The following is a 22,391-nucleotide window of genomic DNA, read 5'->3' as shown; positions in this document are numbered from 1 at the left end:
TAGCCTTGCTGGGGAGGCAGCATCTCCCTGTCATGTCGCAGCTGAGGCAGAAACAAAGTCATTCAGTATCACAAAGGATTTAACTAGAATGGACTGGTGCCTGGTGCCAGACAGACTTCTCCCCATTTACTGTGACACCCCTTTCTATTACCTATTTCTCAGGTACAAGAGACCCTACTCCCCTTAAAGACCCTATTTCCCTGGTTTTTTTTTTTCTGTTTTTGTTTGTTTGTTTGTGTGTGTGTGTGCGTGTGTACGTGTGTGTGTGTGTGTGTGTGTGTGTGTGTGTGTGTGTGTGTGTGTGTGTGTATCCATCCCAGCTATAGTCCCAAGGAGCACTCGCACCCTGACAGCTGTTCCCACCCAAAGGGCAGCTTTCAGACTGTGCCTGGGGGGGGGGAATGGGGCTCTCAGGGAACGCCCCACCCTGCTGCATCATGATGCTTCAGGGAGAGACCACAGCTGGTTTGAAATCCCTGGAGGGGAGGAAGTGGGTCATAAATGAACCACAAAGGCCTCATTGCATGCACACAAGTCACAGCAAGCAGTAATGGTCAGCACCAGAAACATGGACAGCGGCACCCTGGGTGTCAATCTGACTTTATTGGAGCCAAGACTGGGAGTGGGTGATCCAGGAGCAGGCCAGGGATTTAGGGGGTCCTATTAGAGCAATCTGGGAACAGGCCAGGGATTTGAGGGTCCAATTGGATTGAAGGACTGAAATTCTGGACCTGAAAGCTGTTACATAACTTGCAAAGCACCTTCTCTGCTCCAAGCCCTCCATCACTTTAAGTATCAGTGAAACTGATTTTGTGGGTGTCATTTTGGAAACTGAATATAGCAATATGTGTGAAACCTAGGGAAATGGTCAGCACACAGCAGGGATAAATATATATAATTTATTCAAATGAAGATGCTCTCCATGTCAGACATCCAGTAAAAAGGGGGTGCATGCTTGTACTGATGCAGCTTCTCAAGGTGTGGTAGTTTGAATGTAACTGGCCCCCATAATATCATAGAAAGTGGCAGTATTGGGAGGTATGGCTTTGTTGGAGTGGGTATGGTCTTGTTAGAGGAAGTGTGTCACTGTGGGGGCAGGCTTTTTAGGTTTCCTATGCTCAGGATAGCACCCAGTGTTTCAGTCGACTTCCCATTGCCTGCAAGATGTAGGACTCTCAGCTACTTCTCCAGCACCATGTCTGCCTGCATGCTGCCATGCTCCCCTCCATGATGATAATGGACTGAACCTCTGAAACTGTAAGTGAGCCCTAATTACATGTTTTCCTTTATAAGAGTTGCTGTGGTCATGGTGTCTCTTCACAGCAATAGAAACTCAAAGGCGCATGGCTATGACCAGTCCCTGAGAGCAACAGCTTGAAGGAGAAAGCCTGCCTCTGCTCACAGTTTCAGAGTTCTCATTCCATGGTCCATCTGGCTCCACTGCTGTGGGCCTATGGTAAAGCTAATCATAGCAGAGAGCATCTCCTCCCAGTGGTGCACAGGAAGCAGAAAGAAAGAAACAGGAAGAGAGCTAGGAACGATACTTTCAGGAGGCACATCCCCCAGTGACCTATTTCCTCCACCAGGCCCTACCTCCTACAGTTCTGCCACCTCCCAAAATAGTGCCAGCAGCTGGGGACCAAATGTTCAACATCTGAGCTTGTGGGGAACAGTTCATGGGAGTGTCATACTCTGTCCTGAGCCTTTACACAGGAACACATTTACTGATGTTCACGACAGGTACTGATGGGGCAAGGGAGGCACGGAGGGATAGAGAGCATCTATCACATTTATGAAGTGGTTTGATCTGCTCCAGGATGCACCATCTTTACCAGCACGCCCTCCCGCTTCTCCAAAGCGCTACACTGGAGAAGCACGCAGTGTCGGAGATACCATTCATTAGTTCCTTACCACTGTGGGAACTCAATGGCTGAAAAAGTACAGCTGCCCGGGAGTAAATTCACGATCTCTCAGTGCTGGAACTCCTGGTGGGTTTGTTTGCTACTTTATTTGTTTGCGTTTCCCCCCCAGTTCACCCAAATAAACATATTTGATTTGATAAGCAGAAAAGCATGCTGTTTAAAGTATGCTTATTTCTATCTGAGATGCCATGAGTGGTTAGGCACTGCGTAGGAGGCCATGGTCTCCAGGCAATGCTTGGAAATCTTCTAGCCAGCTTAATGTACTATCAACTTTATGCTTCGTCCCTCCCAAGAGCAGCACCACCAAAACACAGTCCATCCTCAAATCCCTCGGCCTCTTTCACACAGTCCATCCTAGCCCCCAAGTCATTATGTTGCCAAGGATGACCCTGATCTCCTGATCCTCCTGCCTCTACCTCTCAAGTGCTGGGATGACAGGCATGTGTTACCATGCATGGTTTATTCAGTGGGGGAAGGGAGTTCAAACCCAGGGCCCCCTGCAGGCTTGATAATCACTCTACCAATTGAGCTATGCACTTAGGTTTCTAAAGTGAATTTTAATGGAGACCCATGGCTCCAGTTCTTGACCCTACTCGGGGAGGGAGTGGCTCTCTGTACAGCCCTCCCATCAAGCAGGAGGCCCTGGGCTTCCCAGAACTCCCAGCCCCCACCGTGAAGGGAAGCCAGAGTGTGTATTTGTGTGTGTTAGCTGGTGTCCCTCGGCAGTAGCAGTCTAATTACACAGCCGTGCAAGGCCATGACCTCCCCATCCATCATCCTTCAGGACTGTTCACGACTCGGGTTGTCACAAGTTCCCCAGGGACCAAGTGGCTACTGGCACCCAGGTTCCAGCTGAGGCTAAATCTCACCAGACTCACTTTATCTCCCTTGTCTTCTGCTGCATTGGATGAGCTGGGTCCAAGTACCATCTCTCAGATGGAAGGAGAGAAAATCCCATTTGCACTCAGAAACATGCTTCATGAAGGTAAGCATGGAGCATCTAAAGATTCAGTTATCACATGGAGCGTGCTCAGTGGGCAAAGCATGGAGCATCTAAAGATTCAGTCATCACACGGAGCGTGCTCAGTGGGCAAAGAAGTCAGGGAACGCATTGACACAGGAGGGGCCTGGAGGCTAAATCAGATGTGACACCCTCACCTTGGAGAGAGATACTGGCTCAGAGAGAACTGCCCTCCATCGTGTGGAGGAGACTTGATTTTATCATGAGCATCTCATGTACGCTGAGCCTGCGCCAGGCCCTGAGGACCATGAGCTAGGCATATCTTCTATCTGTGTACACTGGCTCTAGACCCATCTGTTCTCTAGGCCCAGGAGGCCAACCGGGGAGGGTGATCGCAATGGTTGGCCCTAAGGATAGTATCACCAGGGCTTCCTTGGCCTCTGGCTTCCAGTTTGGTTCACCTAATGGGAAGCACAATGGAGAGAGGAGAGACGTTTCTAGAATTTCCTTTCCATCCAACATAAATAGGCCTGGCAGCACTTGAGTTCCTTAGGAGCACACTTCAGTTGCAAGAACAGCTCTTCTCCTCACCTTCTGAGAGCCCTCAGATTCAAAATCGAGTGACTCCCGTTGAACCTTAACAGCAACAACAATCAATGAAGCCAGGAGGTGCTGGAAGAGAGGACCACACACGCAGGCCTGCTAGCAGGAACTGTCACAAAGACCCTACCAGATCCGTAGCCTTGTGTAAGGAATATATCTGCAAGGATGCCTGCCCAGCTGCTCTGTCCTGAGCCTGCTACCTCTCTGAACTGAACTTTCGATGCCCCTTTTCCTAGTGCTGGGGACAGGTGAGTACTGCAAGACATCCAGGTGTGCCTCCTCCATTGCTGTGGCCTCTTGAATCTGCACAGCTGAAAATGGTGCACATGTTCCCATCGCCATGGTGGGAAGTCTAGGGTAGATGGAGAAGGGTAGGACTCCAACCACACCACTGAGACCCACCAGTGAGACCCATTGTGCAAAACACAGGACAGTGACCTGACTTCTTCCACAGATGAAAAGAGAGGAGGAAAAACTTGTGTATTAAAAGATATAAAAGGCCATTTTTGTGGGCAGATGGATAATATGTAGATGGATGTGTGGATGGATGGATGAATGGATGGGTAGGTAGGTAGATAGACGGGGTGGATAGATGAATGAATGAATAAATGAATGAATAAATGAATGAATGAATGAATGAATGAATGGTAAGGTGGATAGATTGACAGGTGGATGGACAGATGGATAGATGATGGACAGATGGATGGATGGATGGATGGATGGATGGATGGATAGATGGATGTATGGGTGGGTAGGTGGGTAAATAGGTGGGGTGGGTATATAAATGAATGAATAAGTGAATGGTAAAGTAGATAGGTAGATAGATACATGGATGGATATATGGACTGGTTGATAGAGAGATGGGTGATCAAATTGTGGCAAGTCTATCCAGGTGAAGCATATTCAGCCTTTAAAAGGAAGGAAATCATGACACTGTATTGTACACACGCACCTTCACGGCATTGTACTAAATCTAACAAAGCTAGGCACAAAGGGATGAATCCCATAGGGTCCACCACTATGAGGGACCTAGTCACTGTCACTTTAAGACACAAAGTAGACTGGGGATTGCCAAGGTAGGTGAGTGGTTCATGTTATATGGGGACAGAGTTTCAGTTTGGGAAGATGGATATATTTTGGAGAGAGACAGAGGAAATGGCCACAGAGCAGGTGACCACACTCCTGTTTAAGGGGGTAAGTTTGTATTACAGAGATCTACCTAAAAAACGGCATGCCAATCAGCTATAGTGAGACCCTACTTAGACTCAGTTTCAAGGAAACCATAAAAAAATTGCCCATATAATTTGTAAAATAATTAGAAAATTGAACCAATAGGATGTTTGATAAAATTAAACAATTATCACTTATTCGGGGCATGATGATGGGACAGTGTTTGAAATGGTTGTGAACTGAATAATGTATGTCTAGTCCCACTTCCAAATAATGTGGTGGAAGGAGAGACGGGGCCGGGTCCTGATGAAGGAGTCTGCTCTCAAGCTGATCTTTGTCGAAGCTGAACGATGAGCACACTGGAACCTTTTACTATTCTGTCTGATTTTGTAAGTATTTGACATTTTTCATGCTAAAATATTTTAAACTTCCTTCCATTCCCCCATCCATCTTTCTGTGACAGAGGATCCTGCTGTGTGGCCTCAAACTTACAGAGCTCTCTCTGCCGCCACCCAAAAAGTGCTGAGGTACATAGTCATGCCTAGCTTGGAAACCAGTTCTCAGTCACTTTTACATCAGCCACCCTCATCTTCCTCCACTCTCCACAGACGCTAGCACTCAGAGCTGGAATCTCTTGTCATCCCAGGCCATGGCCTTCCCTCTGCTCACAGGGCAGGAAGGAGGACATTCTGGACCCCAGATTCTCCCTGCCTTCCTATGGTCCCCTCTCCTAACCAGAACCACATTCCTTGCATTCCCACTATTGCCAAGAAGCATGCCTATGGTAGTGTTGATTGACTATTATTATCATCATTATGATTCTGGAGGATTCCAGAGATGCCTCTCTGTGCTGAGCCCAATGATCATGGCTCCTGTTTGTGTGTGTGATGTGGCCCATATTCCATGGCACACTGACCATACATTTCAACCATGGCATGGATATGGCACTTTAGGTCCTAAGAGTGTGACCAGCTCTGCCCCAGGGGACACTTGCACACTGCCACGAAAAGCCCAGAGCAATACATGTACTTTATCCTAACCTCTTCTACAAGGGCCTCCTGTGTGGCTGAGTCCTGCTCACCTCTCTATCAGTATACCCTAGAGTTTCCTATGCCTGGGTTATAAAGATCACACTGTCAGAGTCACATAGAGGAAAGAAAGCTGCAGCTCTTCCATGCTTGAGGCCTCTGAGTATGGCAAAGAGTGGCCCACTCCGTCTAGTCATGCTGGAAGTCAGACACCCCCATTCCACAGGCCAGAACACTGAGACCCTGGAGATATGTGAGGGTCACAACCAGAATCTAAAGCATGGGGTGGGAGTTAGGTACGCTTAGCTCCTAAGCCATTTGCTTCTCTGCATAGGCAGGGAAAGCATGAGAGGCTGCCTGAGTTAGGAATGCTTCGGGGCACATCATGAAGCATGTCACCAGGCTGTGTCAGCAAGGATGAGGGAAGATGATGTCACCATGGAGGTGTTTTGTCAGGTGGAAACCAGGCCTCCAAGGGCTGCCACTGAAAGCTACATCTGGCTAGCTAGCCCAGGTTAAGGTGAGCACAAGGCTCTGTCCTCAGGGCACGCACTCCACCTGGGTTTTGTGGGTTTGTCTGCCCAGGTCCTTGCTTCCTGTGGTTTTACACCAGGCTTCCTGCCTCCAAAAGAAAGAGCAACTGAACACAGTGCCAGATGGAACTGCCACTCCAGGTCCCCACTGGCCTGAGCCTGAAGCCAACCAGCTCTCCTCTTGTCAGATGATCGCTCTTCAGGGCGCAGCGAAGGCCACCCACTCTCTCCAACACTTTAGCAACCGTCCCCAATGGCCATCTCACAACTTCTCAGCATCCCCTGTGGTCCTTTCCTCCTAACTATGAGCCCAGCAGGTGGAAGCAGGGCAGCCACTGCTGGGACTGAGAAGCAAACACATATTTGTTACGTGAAAGCTGCCAGAAGAAATGGAGTCGCTTCTGCCACGCTCATAAAAACCGAAAGCAATCGTGACGAAAGCCTGAGGTGATGAGAGAGGGGATTTTTGCCACACACACTTGGTGCCAAGAGTTATTGCAGGGCCTGCTGGAGGTGCAGCCACGGGCAGAGGCCATCACAACACTGTAGGTCCACACCCGCCCACTCTGTACAGCACCAGGCCGGGTGTGGGCCTCTGTAATGGCAGCTTACTGTATCAACATCTCTGTACCCCCCTTCACGTTCCTTTTACAAACTTCCCCTTACCTCATACACGAGCATACACGGGCCCAGACAGTGCTCAGCCAACCCCAGAGAAACCGTCACCATTGGAGAGAGTCTGATTGCCATTAGGGGTTGACCCCTAGCCTCCCTCTCCTGATATACCCCTGGGCGAGGCTTGTCTGTGACGGCAAACTGTGTGTCCCACAGCTGGGTGTGACGGTACAGGGCTACAGCACCCCATGTTCTCTGTGGGTACAGCTCTCCCTGGGGGGACAGGGAAGGGACTTAGCTCCTATGGCTGCTCCACTTTGATCCATCCCCCATCCTGGCAGCACCCTCCCCGCCCCCATGCACACACACACACACACACACACACACACACACACACACACACACACACGTTTCCAGGGGGTAGCACAGTGCACACTTCCACCAGGAGGCTAGCAGGTATTCTCACGGGCAGCTACCTACCCCGTAGTTCCACCCTGTGTCCCATCTGCTTATGCCCCTGGACCCCAGTCTACACATTGTCTGCCTGGAAGCCCAGGGGCAGGAGCTGGCGGGAGACGAAGAAGACCTAGCTCCAGTCCCTCCTGACCTCCCAGATTCACAGGAAGATGAGTGAGGCCCCAGGGAGAGAAACCACACTCAACGCAGCCATTCTTTGACTATACAAGCAAAGGCAGGCCTCCCCATGGACTTGCCTCATGGCCAGGGGGAGGGGCACTCTTAACTCACTAGCTTTGGCTAGGCTCCCGGGGAAGTCCTCCACGTGGCTGGCTGACAACTGACTGATGAATTATTTTCTGCTGCGGTGGCAGAGCTAGTCTGATTGCCGGCCTCTCCAGAGGCCTAGGCAGAGGGGTGGCTGCCTCCAGCTCCTGCAGACCACGCTCCTGCCTGGCCTTCAACATCCTTGATGCTAGTCCTGCCCTGACCTCTGATAACAAATAGCCGACCGAGAGTGTGACAGGGCCGCCTTGTGCCTCTCAAAGCTCTGCAGGCCTGGGACAAGGCCAGAGTCTGCCAGTATCCATTGCAACAGCGCTCAGAAGTCAGAGCACAAAGCAGCCCCAATTGGAGACCTCAGTGTACCCCAGGGGTGCTGATGGCACTTTCTGGCTTACAAGTATTTTGTATTTAGTGGACAATTATCATGATGAGCAGCAGGGATCACTCTGGAGTGACCCATCTGGATGGCCTCTCACCAAGGCCCGGAACATGGGCACAGGCTGGAAGGAGCTGAGGTGACAGATAATGCCTCGTGCTGGAGACAGGTGGCACCACCCCCACAGGATGAGTTGAACCCTTGCCTGTACCCCAGGTGCACATCCTTTCTCCACCACATTCTTGATGCTCCAACCGATGACGTCATGATGCATTCCCAAGACAAAGGGAGAGGAGGAGCAGAAGAGGGGTCACCAAGCCAACATCCTCACCCAGCTCTACAGGGTACTTCATCATCAAAAACAATGGCTGGCATGCCAAGTGGGACCTCACATTAACTGGTAACTTATTTATTTATTTATTTATTTTGGAGATGAGGTCTTGCCAGCCTGAGCTGGCCTGGGACTTGCTATGCACACCAAGCTGGCCTTGAACTCATAGATCTGCCTGTCTCTGCTTCCCTAGTGCTGGGATTAAAGGTGTACACCACCACACCCAGCTTAACAGCTAACTTTAAGCAAAACAACTGTAAAAACAATAGTGCTCTCCTCTGGAGGAAGGCTCCAGTGGGGTGCCCAGTGATCCTCAAGCCAAGAAGAAGAACACTTTTCATGTGTTCCCAGCTCTACAACAGCAGACAAGGTCACAGCCAGAAGACTGAACAAGATGTGGGCTCACTGGCAGCCTCTCTAGGACATAACCTGGACATGGTTCCATCTCCCAAGCCCCAAGCTAAGCCAAGTGGCCACAGCTCTGTAAGCCTTGCTTGCATTTCAGTGGCTTCCAATTCTCCCAGAAATCAAACCCACAAGCTCCTAGATCTGTGCTGTGGTAGTTTCATGAGATACTAATATTGGGGAAGGCAAGGAAAGAGCAGATGGGAATTCTCAGTTCATTCTCTCTCAGACTGAAAGCCAAAGCTCACCCAGACTAAGCCCACGGGCTCCGCCTACATCTTGAGGTGCCTCAGTTTCTTATCTTTGTCTTTGTCCTCCCTTCCAGGAAGGAGCAGAGTAGGGTAGGGAGCTCTGACCTGCCCTTCAAGAGGAGAAAAGACACATGTCCCAAGGCCTGGGACATGAGGTCCAAAGACCCCAGGGCAGCTTGTGATGCTTCATTCTGAAGGGTGACTGTGCAGCTGGCTAAGACACAGTGGCCTGGTCCTTCCCAGGTCCACGCACAGCAAACCCTTTCGGTCACTGCCAAAGCTGAACGGAGTCTGCAAGGCGCATCCGCATCCTTCCAGCTTCACCCACAACTGCAAGCCTCCAAGCCAAAGACAAAAGCACGCTCCACTCCCCGAGGGCTGAGAGCGAGACTGATTTCTTAAAGTGCTCTCGCAAGGCTCAGCTTCAAATATTTATGGAGGCTGTGAAGTGGCCCCAGAGCGCAAGTGGCCCTGTCAACTCCACGCCCGCTGCAGTGATTTATTGGCCTGGGGATTGCTGCAGACACTGCCTGAGTGCTTGGTGGAAAGCCAGCCTCCTCCAGGAGACGCAGAGTGGCAAGAAACCCAGCTAGGAGTGGAGGGGGCGGGGATGTTTTTGCCTCTGACCCTTAGACGCGGTGGGGAAAGCTCTGGTTCCCCATTACTGGGCTCTGTCCAGAATCCAGGCTGAGCCCGGAGACGGGGACAGCTGGAGAAGAGAAGACACAAGTAGGTCTCTGTGTCCCCTGATTACGGGACTGCAGGTCACACCTCTTACTCAAGGAAGATATAACAACGACAACTAATGCTTATCAAGCACTTACTGTGCTGATGTCAAACCTCTTACCGCATGCTCACTTCCTCCTAAGGCAGTTCTAAGAGGCTGTCATCACCAAGTCACAGTCATGGAAATGGAGATGGGGACTAGTTGGGTTGTCACACCCGGCCACTGAGCAAGTGATGACATGCAGGCGTTGGGCTGGTGGCCAAGTGGAAGCAAAGGCTTTTGTTCTCAATGGCAGGAGAACGTGCCCTTCACACAGAAAGGCCCTGTGTCTCCTGCATGGTAGCCTCATGCCAGTGTCCCCATGGCCCTTCAAATGCGCACCCCATTCCCTGCACTGTATCCTCACCCTAGGCTTGCCTCAGGGCTCTGCACAATGGGACAAGCCAAGCAATTTTGACGACCCCAGACATCTTCTGTTAACTATATGTGGCTGTGAAGCTGCTAACTCCACATCACTCGGGGCCGTGTGATTTCATCCTCTACCCTGTCTACAAGCCCTCCATCAGCCACTCCTGGCCATAAGACAATCCACATCAGCATCTCACCTCTGAAAACACGTTCCCTTCCAGAACCCACAGGAAGGACCAGCTACAGGAGCACAGCAACAGGAAGCTCTTTTGCCTCTCCAGCATCCTCCAGATGTGGTCATGCATCTGCCTTCCAGCCTCACCAGCAGACTGGAGCCATCCCTCCATCCCCCAGGGATGGGATGGGGAGCAGCCACAGAGCCACATTGTCAGTGCCTGAGTCTCCTGGGTGAGCCTGGGCCACTTTTAACCTCCTGCCTTTCCTCATAGGCAGAGCGGGTATGATGTGGCTGTGGGGTCCCTGTGAGGATGGATACTCCATGTAGGATTCCCCGCTTCACAGTCTCTACTCTGCTTCTCTCCCTGTGTTCCAGCCACAATCACTCCTCCCGTACCCACACAGCTTGCAATTGCTCACCTGCTCCATAGACACACAACAAAGGCTACTATTGCCTGTGACGCCTCCAGGTTGGGGAGGTCACAGGGGACAGGTCAGAGCCAGGCAAATCAGAAGTGGTTTTCTCAGGAGATGGGAAGGCATTCTTATTTCTAGGCATGGAACCTACACAGGGCAGTGAAGCCACCAGGCAGAAAGTTGATGAAGGCCGCTGAGCACAGTCAGCACTTGTGAGCAGCTCTCCTGGGCTGGAATTAACAAATACTTCATAGATGTGGGGTCATCGAATTGTCCCACCACCCTGTCATGCAAATGTCCTGTCTTCATGCTTAAGATAAAAATGTAATATAAATGGTAAGGAAGGCAGGGCATCACAAGAATCAAAGACGCAAGAGAATAAATCGTATGCTGGGATGCAGTGCGGGAGAGCTGTTTTCTCTGCTCTTCTGTTGTTCTGTGAGACCTACAGGTTCTCTGCAAACACAAGGTGCCACCATGCTGCCTTTCATCCTCTTCATCCTCATGACAGCATCGGGCACCGCCACGCCCATTTTATACAGAAGGACACTGACACACAAACGGATGAAGGGCTTTGTCCCCCACCACACTGGTCTAACGAGGACAGGGCTGAGCTTTGAACTCAGGCCAGCCCAGGCCCCAAATTTAATAAGTTAAATGGTTTGTCTGGAGCCAGTGGTATGTTTCTAGTAAAAACTGATTCAGATGCTTCAAAGTAGAAACAACTAGAAAATCTAGACAAAAGGTAAAAGCAAAAACAAAACAAAAATGTCAGCTGGGATCTGTAGTGGACCAAGGCTGGGAAGCTTTATGGGGCTGACACTGACTGACAGCAGGGGTATGGTCCCATGAAGTCCAGTGGGTGTCAATGAACTTCCCTGAAGTAGCAGTCTATAGGAGGTCCAGGCAGCCCTGACGGAAGGATGCTGGCTCTCATAGCCTGTGGGACACCAGGAACCGTGGGAGAGGACTTGGAGGACCCTGTAGATTTTGGGCCCAGAAGTGAGTGTGAGCCAGATGGCAGGCAGAGCTGCTCTGGCGGGATCATCTTTGAATCAGCCCCGGGTGAGGAAGGCACTGGCCAGGCCAGCCCATCAGAGCAAGGGAAGAAGAGGCAGAGATCACCAGAGGGCCTGAGTCTCCGCACATGAGGGCCAGCACTCAAGACATATGACAAGACATGGCTGAGACGTCACCAGAAACAAAGGCTGGAAAGCAGATGATAGACACTAGATTATATTTTAGCTCTTAAACTGGTGGGCTTTATTGGGGCCATCATGTATGCATGCCTGCCTGCGTGTGTGCGTGCGTGCGTGCGTGCGTGCGTGCGTGCGTGCGTGCGTGCGTGTGTGTGTGTGTGTGTGTGTGTATGGGTTCATGTCTGTCTGTCTTTCTCTGTGTTTGTGTATGCACTCATGTATGTCTGTCTGTCTCTCTCTTTCTGTGCCTCTATCTCTGATCTCTGTCTCTCTCTGTCTCTGTCTCTGTCTCTCTCTCTCTCTGTGTTGTGTGTGTGTGTGTGTGTGTGTGTGTGTGTGTACATGAGCATGCACATCTGTGAATGTATTCCACTTTCAATTAAAACCACATTTCAGAAGTGAGGTGAAGCTGTGTGCTTACCTTTGGGGAACTGAGTGGAGCAGTCTGCGACGCCCACTCAGCCTCTGGAAGGGACCAAGACTCCATACCCCACAGGCTTTGAAGAATACTGTCTGTTTCAGAATTAAGCAGGTACTCCTGAGCTGGAAGAGAGAATCCTCAGTCAGGCCCCAGGCTAGGCATCCATCTTTAAAACTGACAGGTCCTAAACTTTATCGTAATGTTTCCACTCTCTTGCTATCCACAGATGCTCCCAGATGGCCATCCCTGTAACAGAGGCTCTCTTGGTGCCTTTTAGTCCTCTGAGCCCCACACTTAGTAATGACATCATCATAGTTTTGGGACAACTCAGATCGTTGCCTGTCTCCCTAATGCCCTGCTAGCTGCCAGCCCCTCCAGGGTGGGGCTACTCCCACCCCACCCCCGACTCCCCCTCCACCTCTCCACCTCCCTCACCCCCCATGGTCCCTCTGGTAGCTCCCACACCTCGTATGCACCTCCTGCAGGGGGCGCCAGGCAGCCTCCAGAAACCTAGTACAAACAGCCCCGTTAATCACAAGCATTTCCTTCTTCAATGGGTGAGAAGGCTGAGCTCAGAGAAGGCAGACTGCTGGAAGTCAGTGGCAGAGTGGGGGCATTAGAATGCACAGCTCTCCAGCTGTGGAAACAGATGCCAACTCAGGCTAGAGGGGCAGCAGGGCAGGAACAGGGGGCAGCCCCAAGCTGACGAGAAGAGCCTTTCTTCTCATGCATTGACATCCTGTTATGTATCAGACAAGATACGGGGTCGTCATATTATCCTCCTTTCAAAAATGGTCTGCGGTTCAGAGAGGCTGATTAACTCATCCCCAGCTACAGGGCTGGCAAGAACAGAATCTAGGAGATGAGCCATGGAGAACACAGACATGGAGAGTGCTAAGTCCTGCTGTGACTCAGAACCAGCCCTCAGAAACCCTGCTCGGGCCCACGCCTGTGAACCAGCCCCACACTGCTAGTGAGTGGCGCTTAAGGCCCGAGGAGAGGAGAGTCTGTCTGGTCCCCACACCTTCATTTATCTATTACAATAAAGACAACAGAACAAACTGTCCCTCTCTCTGAGCAGCCACAGTTAATCTTTAGTCCATCTCTTAGCCTGCATTGCTGACCACACGTGGATGTATGTTCGTGATACAGCCGGCAGTATCAAACATTCCATGTCCTCCCGTCTTTGAATTTACTGCAACATCATCACATTGCCCTGTGACGTGACATTCTCAGCCACCTTAGTGGCTGTGCTACATTCCACAGAGGACACGGGTTCATTCACAACACCGAGGGCATGGGGTGAGCACACCTGCCCCTGAGCTTGTTCCTAGTGTTATATGGCAATTACTTATGTGAGATGAATGTCCGGGGTTGGGGAATGGATGTCCATGGATGTAATGGTTCATAATGAAGAACAGAGCTGAGGAATGTGAGGCTCTTCTTTCCTTCTGCTGTGTCCTGACACTATGAGGTGGGAAGGGGGACTGAGCAGCAGAAGGAAAGGGGGAAATAGGAAGTCCCCTTCGCGGTACGAACTTGACACTGGGCAGTTTGCACCTGGCTCACCCTGCCCTGACCTTTGCTGAACACACAGAAATGTTTCTGGCAGGTGCACTGACCTCCTCCTCCAGCTGGCATCCCCTTGGAGCCTCCATCCAGGTGGCAGACTGTCTGGAAGAAAAGACAGCTCAGTGGGTAGACTGTAGAACAGGATGTGAAGGTCCCCAGAGGACCAGAGTGAGGCCAGCCGCCCTGGGCAGCTGAGCTCGGGCTGCACTGGAAGGTAGGTGTGGTGATGTGCTGCCCACATTCCCTTCTTGGCCACCTTACAGGTGACCAGGCCAGGTCTGTTCAAGGGTACCACACAATATGCCAGGGACACTTCAGTCTCCTTCACTCAGATTCAACCATGCAGAGACAACAAGTGTCTTTTCAAAAATGCATTAAGAGAAAACTTAAAGAGTTGGGGCATTGGGTACTGCCAGGGGCCACTGATTCATCCCAGATAATGAGGGGACTTGAGCCCGAGGCCACACCCTGCACTACTGCAATGACCATTTACATCTGTAGGCAGCAGGGCAGCCTCAGGAACTCACATTCCACCCAGCAGCCCCTGTTGGCTAAGAAGAAGCCATCTGCTAGGCCTTCAAGGCAGGTTGGAGCCTGAAGCCTGAATTCTGTGGGGCAGGGCCTTGTGTGTGGTGACCCTGTGACATCTATTCTCCCCCATCTTCATCATGATGCTCCAGGTACCGGCACAGCCCATCATCATGCCTGGAAGCACTGCCCTCTTTCCTTGATTGGCAAACTTCTGTGTGAACCTCAAGACCTAATTCAAATGTCCCAGCCCCTGTATCACCTTCCCTTGAGAAAAAGCAATGGGGGAAGAAAGGTCCATTTCAGCTTCCAATCCCAAACAGCAGTCCATCAGTTCAGGGAAGTCAAGGCAGAACTCCAGAAGCTAGGAACACGGCATCTGCAGTCGTGAACCAAGAGAACAAGTGCACGCTTGCTTGCTCTCAGCTAGCCTTCTCCTCTCTTCTGCTTTCCAAGACAGCTGCCTGTGTGTGCCCCTGTGTCTTTGTGGCGAGCACTGCCAAGGCCCTGGCTTTCCCAAGGAGTTGAAACCTCAGTGTTGCAGGATGGTGTCCTAGCCCTTACTGGGTGCCCGCCTATCGTGGTCTTAATGAGAGATGTCTCCCATGGGTTCATGTATGTGAGCACTTGACCCCTAGTTGGTGGGGCTGTTTGGGAAGGTTATGGAGCCTTGCTGGAGGGTGTATGTCACTTGGAACAGGCTTTGGGGCTTTATAGCCTCACCCCTCTTCCTGTTCTTTCTTCCTTCTTGTGGTGATACTTTGTGTACCGAATAAAATTTGCCTGAAGATCAGAGAACAGAACAAGCCACTAGAGTAAACATAGAGGCCAGGCAGTGGTGGCACACACCTTGAAACCTAGCACTCAGGAGGCAGAGCTCCATCTGGATCTCTGTGAATTCAAAGCCACCTTGGACTACATGAGATTGACTTAGTCTAGGAGAGAAACAGAGCCAGGCAGTGGTGGCACACACCTTTAATCCCAGTACTTGGGAGTCACAGGCCTTTAATCCCAGCACCAGGAAGGAAGTGATGGCCGGGCAGAGAAAGGTTTATAAGGCGTGAGGAGACAGAAACTAAAAGCCTGTCGGCTAAGCTTGCTTTTTCAGCTCTTTTCAGCTGCACCTCTCTCTTTCAGCTGAGGACTCAGAGACATTAAGTGAGAGGATTTGTGGAGTTGGCGAGGTGAGACGTGGCAGTGGCTTGTTCCTTTGTCTCTCTGATCTTTCAGCATTTACCCCAATATCTGGCTCTGGGATTTTGTTATAAGACCTATTGGAAATTCAAGCAACTCCCTCTCCTTCCTGTGTGTGGATAAAAATGCTGATAAGCCAGCTTCCAGCTGCAGCCGCCACCATAGCATCGCTTCATGATAGACTCTATCCCCATGAAACTGTGAACCAGAATAAACCCTCTCCTTTGGGTGCTTTTGTTGGGATAGTCTGTCATAGCAACAGAAAGTAACTGTGGCATAGTCTGTAATAGGCGTCATACTAGGCTCTGTGAGACGTTGTTTGATCCTCAAAGAGCCTCATGGGGGACAGAGAACCCTACTGACTTAAAACACAGGTAGCTTAGAGAGGTGAGGGTCCAACATTCTTGTTCTTCATGTACAGGTGACCGTGTCTACACAGGAGTCAGAAAGCAGCACATTCCAGGAGCAGCAGGAGGCTTTGGAGCCCTGTGCTGGGACCACCCTCCCCTCTGCTGAGCAGAGTCTGGGCCAGGCTATCAGGAGTATAGCAAGCAGGTCACCTCAGGGATGAGCCCCCAGCCTCTTTGATATCCAAGCTTCCAAGATCATGGGGACAACACAGCCACATGGAAGAAGAAGAAGGAGGAGGAGGAGGAGGAGGAGGAGGAGGAGGAGGAGGAGGAGGAAGAAGAAGAAGAAGAAGAAGAAGAAGAAGAAGAAGAAGAAGAAGAAGAAGAAGAAGAAGAAGAGACTTGTCCAGGAGATGTAAGCCAGGCTAGAGGAGGATGGAAAAGGATACAGAGAAATTGTCAATCTCCTTCATCCAGGACCACACGACATGAGTCAGAAGGATGAGGTGGATTTGGAAGTGGGGAGTCTGTCTTTCCCTTTTTCCCATCCCCATCTAAAAGCCAGGAAAATGTCAAGACCTTGAACTCCCAGCCAGAGCCATGGTGAAAGCTGGCTGACCTGACACCCACTATCACCACCCCGGACACCTGAGCTGGAGGAAGGGGTCCCCCTGGGAGACATCACATGTACAGTATCTGTTGTTCTGGGGGAGCTGCACACCAGGGAGGTGAGGGGATGACAGAGCACCAACAGTGCAGGTGCACTGGGCTGGCCGTCACAACCACGCACCAGAGAGAAGGACTGACTGAGATGGGCTCCACCCCTCTCCCAAACCCCAGCCAGAAAAGACAACAGAGGCAGCTCCACCATTGCAATGATGGAAAGTGGGTGCCAGGCCACACCCCTCTTCTGGGAAGGGAGGGGGTCAGCCCCCACCCCTTGCTCCAGGCCTTGACAGCTCTCGGTTATCAGGGCCCTCCTTCAGGAAGGGGGATGTGGAAAGACTGAGTGAATTCATCCGTGGAGTGGCAGCCTGGAGGGCAGGACAGGTACATGACCAGATATAAAACACAGACGGCCTGCCTGGGTGGGACCCTATGTTCCGTTCCCATATTCTCTGTCTCCAAGGAAGGGCTGGTGGGCACCTCAGGGTTTGGATTCTCCAGGGATGTTTCCAGAAGGCTTCTGTCAGAGACAAACTATCTCCCTACTTGCCAGCCTGGTGCACAGCCTAGCCCAAGCCCATCAGCAGCTCCTCAGCCACCAGGCAGCCCTCTCGGCTGTCAGCCAAAGCCCAAAGGCTCCATCAGGACTCCCATCTGTGTTCCCTGGAGCAACAGCTAATGTCCATAAAACCAAGTGCTCTGGACCAGCTTCCAGTCCAGCTGCCAGCGGGAAGAGCTGCCACCACCACCAAGGAAAAGCTCAGGGTCCCTCTCTAGACACTACTTGGCCACCAGGGTCGTCATGGCTCAGAACACACTGCTGGAGGAACACAGGGCTACACAGTGCATAGCCAGCTCCCCAGACCTCAGCCTAGGGGACTTGTCTAGGGGACTCTTAAGGGAATTGTCTCTCTGGAGTTGCTGGGATCCTGCACCAATATGCCACCCTCCCATTCCTAGAAGCTAATGAAGCCAGGGCAAACACCACGGACTCCAGTCAGCCACACCTCCTGTGTGCCCATTTCAGGATCTGCCCAGGAGCCAGGGAAGGCACCCTTGGAATAGTCTTAGTCTTCATACCACATTACAGTAGTTTTTACTCCTTATGCTAGAAGAGACCCACACATTGAAGACTGACCTACCTGTGACAAGAGGGACTGCCTCAGTGGGTGCCAGACCCAAGCTGTGACCAGCAGCTTCTCCCATCTACCCATCTCTGTAGTGACCGTTGCTGGAACTGTGTGCAGGTTCCCACATCAACTTCAAGTCCCCCCTCGACCACAAGGAAAGGGCTGAATTAGAAAGTTTCACAGGGATGCAGGTCTTTGGGCAGGTGAAGATCCTCTCAGAGCCTCATTTTTGTGTTCTGAATGTGGGAGATGGACACTCCACTATTTGCAGCAAGCACTTAGAACATCACCTACACATAGTCACAGGTCAAAGGGACAGAGGGTGGTGGCATAGAGATGTGACCCTGGACCTCCGATCTCAGCTTCTTGTGTACAGGTTATCTCGTTCTGGCTTCTCAGCAGCTGTACTGAGCAGACTGTGCTCTTCCCATTGTACAGACCAGTGAACTAAGGTCAGAGGACTCAGAGCCACTCGTGTGTACACCAGCCTTGGTCAGAGCCCTGGTGAGTCCAATTGTTCTCCGGACCCTTCCGTTAGCTTGCTGTGTTTTGGCTTACTTGGTTCTCCCCCAGGACCCCAGATCTATGACTCGGGGTAGCAGGAACTCTGACAACACTCCTGGCACAGCAGGCTGATGCAGTTTTCAGAACACAGCACAGGGAGGGACTCCAAAAATCGAGTCAGGTTACATTCAGAGCCACCTTCTACGCTGGCTGGTTTTTATCCACTCGACACACGCCTACAAAGACGGAATCTCAGTTGAGGAGTTGCCTCCCTCAGACTGGGCTATGGCCATGTCTGTGAGGAACTGTCTTGCTGTCTGGGCTGTGGATGTGGGAGGGTCCAGCCCACTGTGGGCAGCGCCATCCCCTAGCAAGTCCTGAGCTGTGTAAGAAAGCAGGCTGAGCATGAGCTAGAGAGCAACCCAGTAATCAGCACTCCACCGCCATGGTCTCTACTTCAGTTCCTGCTTCCAGGGTCCTGCCCTGAGTTCCTGCCTTGGTTTCCCTGATGATGGACTGTGATCTGTAAGCCAAATAAGCCCTTGTCTTCCCCAAGCTGCTTTTGGTCACAGCATTTATCACAGCGACAGAAACCAAACTAGGACACCTTCAAAGCTGGGGGTAGTACCGAGCTGAGTGAGGAGCAGAGCCAGGGCTGTGACACTGAATAGACAATGCAGAGGACAGAGAAGCTGACCATTGGAGACAGTTATGCCTGCTCTGCGGCCTCCCCAAGAGCTACACCCCAGGCCAAGGGGAGGCATCTCAGGCCCAGGGAATCTCCTCATAGATGGAAGCATCCAGCCTGGAACACATTAACACCCACTCCCCTTCCCCCATCCCATCCTACACCCCCATACCCCCATCCCACCCCCCACTCCCCATCCCCACCCCACTCCCCATCCCCCATCCCATCCCATACCCCATCCCACACCCCCATCCCACCCCCCACTCCCCATCCCCACCCCACTCCTCATCCCCATCCCATCCCATACCCCATCCCACACCCCCATCCCACACTCCATTCCCCATCCCCCATCTCATCCCACACCCCCATCCCACTCCCCATTCCCCATCCCTATCCCACTCCCCATCCCCCATCCCATCCCATACCCCATCCCACACCCCCATCCCACCCCCACTCCCCATCCCCCATCTCATCCCACACCCCCATCCCACTCCCCATTCCCCATCCCTATCCCACTCCCCATCCCCCATCCCACCCCACACCCCCATTTTTCTTCAGCTCCCACATGACCTTCTGACAACAGATGGTAATTGACCAACATATGAACACATTAATGAATTTGCCTCTCTGCAGGGGAAAATGTGCTAACGTTTTTTGATGTGTTCATCCACTAGAGTACGCCAGGCCACACACTAGTTCTGTTTTTCATAGGTAATTATGCTCTGATTTAACATCAGCCTCTTCGAGTTTGGTTATTGGAAATCAGCCTATCCCACCCCAGTGTTCATGTTGTAATCAATACCTCCTTGCTTCAGCCCTGCCTCACTCACCACAATTATTAGGCACCAGTTGTGTCCCAGAGGCTGTGTTAATTAGTTCAATTAGAGTCTCCTCTCTCTCTCTCTCCCTCTCTCTCTCTCTCTCTCTCTCTCTCTCTCTCTCTCTCTCTCTCTCTCTCTCTGCCTTCTATAGCCACAGAAACAGAGGGGCACTAGACATGGCATCTGGTGTTCTAGATTTGAGCTCTGGCCCTGTACCAAGTCTCTACACCTTTGGCAGCCCCATGGCCTCAGGTTTCCACCTCCTCAGCTGCATGGAAATTTGAACCAGGTACACCTGCAGGCTGTGAAGGGTTGAGGAGCTCAACCCCTGTACAGCCAGGAGCAACCCCAAGGCCATATTCCTGGAAAAGAGCTCTCTGTGTTTACCACCTGACCTACATCCACCACACACCATCAGTAGCCTGGCTAGTCTCAGAGGCAGATCCAGCTCAAACCCAGGAATAAGGCTTCCTGTGTGGGGGCAGACATGGCTGACTCCCGTAGGTACGCTTTATCACGCATGCCCACGTACAGTGGAGGGCAGAAGGCTGTGATGAAAATTGTGGTCATTGCAATTTAGACCACTTGCTGGGGATAGGCACTTGGAATTGTGCCTTGAAGGCTGGACAGAAGACTGCCGGTGGACCAAGCATCCTAGCAGAGGGGGCTATGTGTACAGAGCTCATGAAGCGTGCGTGACAAGAATGTCTGATGACACAGCATCATAGTGCTTATGTGATACATTTATGTCTGTTCCCATACTCATAAGCACTTCAGAGGATCCCCAGCACTTTCACAGCACTCAGAATACAGATGCCACCTAGAGAAGGAACCAGGGAGGGTGACTGGTGGGTCAGTAGCCAAGACAGCACAGGGTGGCAGGTGGTCTGGGCTGGATCCACTCATGGTCCCTGTAAGCAGGGACGGTGCTGTCCACAGCAACTTACCTCTGGGGCTCCTGGGGTCAGGAAGGTGGCGGTATACTCAGCCAGTGCCACGTCATCCAGCATGTTCTGCGCCAGCTCACAGAGCAGGTGGTTCTTGGGCTCTTGTCTTGGCAGCTCCCGGAGTAGTTGCTCAATCAGGCGGTTCCTCTCCTGGCACTTGTGGACCAGGGAAGCCAGCTTGGCCTGGAACGGGAGGCGTGCGGTATAGGCTGAGCTGGGGGCCAGGGCAGCGCCCCATTCCTGGCCTGATTCCCTCACCCACAGCAGGTGCTAACAGGCTCCAGGCTCACAGCAGTAGGGAGGCAAGAATACAGACCATGCTCTCCTGTGCTGTGGTACTGTGACGAAGCTCCTCTCCGCACCTCAACCCACCGATCTGTGCAACGCACTGTGAGGGAGCCAGGACCCACCCGGTAGAGCCCTCCCGCCTTTTGATTTGGCTTCTCACTGGTAAAGCGCAAAGTCCTGGGGGTTTCCTTCAGGTGAGAGGGATGTGTCAAAGCGTGAGCCTAGCGGGAGGGCACTCTCATGGTCCTGACTTCATGGGGTTCATTGCACTGTCTATGGTGTCCCAGATGGCATCTCAGAGTCTCAGCAGGAATTCTCTAAGTTTCTGTTTTACCAACACAAAGGCAGACGAGGAACTATGGGAGAGGACGTGGTTCAGATTTCTGACATAACAGCTGAGGGAACTGAGCCCACAGGAGAAGGCAGGAAACAGGGCTTCTAGGGGTCATGGTATTTGGCTGATGTCCAATCAAGGCTCCTCCTCATGCACCCACACAGAGACCAGGAGCTCAGAGTGAACATCTGCCTCTTCCCAAATGCAGGCCCGGATGAAATGTCACCTTCTCCTGCTAGCAAAGAGCATGTGGAACACCAAGGGCCATTCCTGGGTGTGTCCCAAATATAAATATAAAAGGATAGATGGGAACCTTCCTAAGGAAACATGTGCTGGAGTGTATGCGGTAATGGGAAAGCGGAGGAGACAGAGAGAGATGGAGAGAGAGAAGAAAGAGAGGGAAAGAGAGAGGAAAGGGCAGAAGAGAAGATGAGAAGAGGAAGACGTGGAGTGAGGGTGGGAATGTGAGCACCAAGTGGCAGTCTCCAAACCCATCTACCTTCGAGGCTACACCAAGGAGAAAGTGGGACACAACATGTGGAATCAGGACACATGCCATCTAGGATGATCTCGAAGAAGCCAGATGACGATACATGGAACGTTGTTCTCATGGGGACCTGGGTGCCATCTGTCCCTGGCATGCTCAGGTATTTTTATAAAATACTAAGCACTCTAATACAGAACAGTGACGAGGCAGTATGTTACCTTCAGGGGACTCATGGCCAGGCACGCTTCACGCTGCTGTTCCTGGAGCTCCTCAAGCTGAAAGGAGAAGCATGCTTGTGATTGAGTAGTGTGGGTCTGGTTAGGGGAAAGTGCAGGTGCCGGCCTCCATAACCTGTCCCTGTGTGGAGATGGGGTGCCGAGGAACAGCCATCCTGATCCCTCAGAGATGGAGCCACTGAGACACAATCTGGTGTGAAACTTGGGTCCCTGAGCCAGACATAATCCTGGCCCAGCTGCCCATGGTGACCTGTGAGTGACTTACTCTCCCTGCTTAGTGTCTTCTGGGCACTAGGGGGCGGTGGAGAGCGGTGGGGTACAGGGACTGTTAACCCCAAGCTGAGGGTCATAATGAAGCTTC

The 22,391-nt window shown here is 51.8% G+C and overlaps 1 protein-coding gene across 1 annotated transcript in view; it reads right to left on the bottom strand.

Moving 5' to 3' along the window:
• Window positions 1–22,391, bottom strand: part of C10H4orf50 (chromosome 10 C4orf50 homolog) — a 92,041-nt gene that overhangs the window by 34,018 nt on the left and 35,632 nt on the right. The window contains exons 9-12 of the mRNA XM_028882348.2: window positions 22,013–22,069; window positions 20,686–20,868; window positions 13,908–13,959; window positions 12,286–12,407 (exon numbers count right to left, since the gene is read on the bottom strand). Of these exons, the coding sequence (XP_028738181.1) occupies window positions 12,286–12,407; window positions 13,908–13,959; window positions 20,686–20,868; window positions 22,013–22,069 (414 nt within the window). The remainder of the gene's footprint in view (window positions 1–12,285; window positions 12,408–13,907; window positions 13,960–20,685; window positions 20,869–22,012; window positions 22,070–22,391) is intronic.

Source organism: Peromyscus leucopus, chromosome 10, assembly GCF_004664715.2.
Source record: "Peromyscus leucopus breed LL Stock chromosome 10, UCI_PerLeu_2.1, whole genome shotgun sequence".
NCBI lineage: Eukaryota > Metazoa > Chordata > Mammalia > Rodentia > Cricetidae > Peromyscus > Peromyscus leucopus.
The sequence above is the reverse complement of the archived record's forward strand: the minus strand, read 5'-3'. Positions and strand labels throughout refer to the sequence as shown.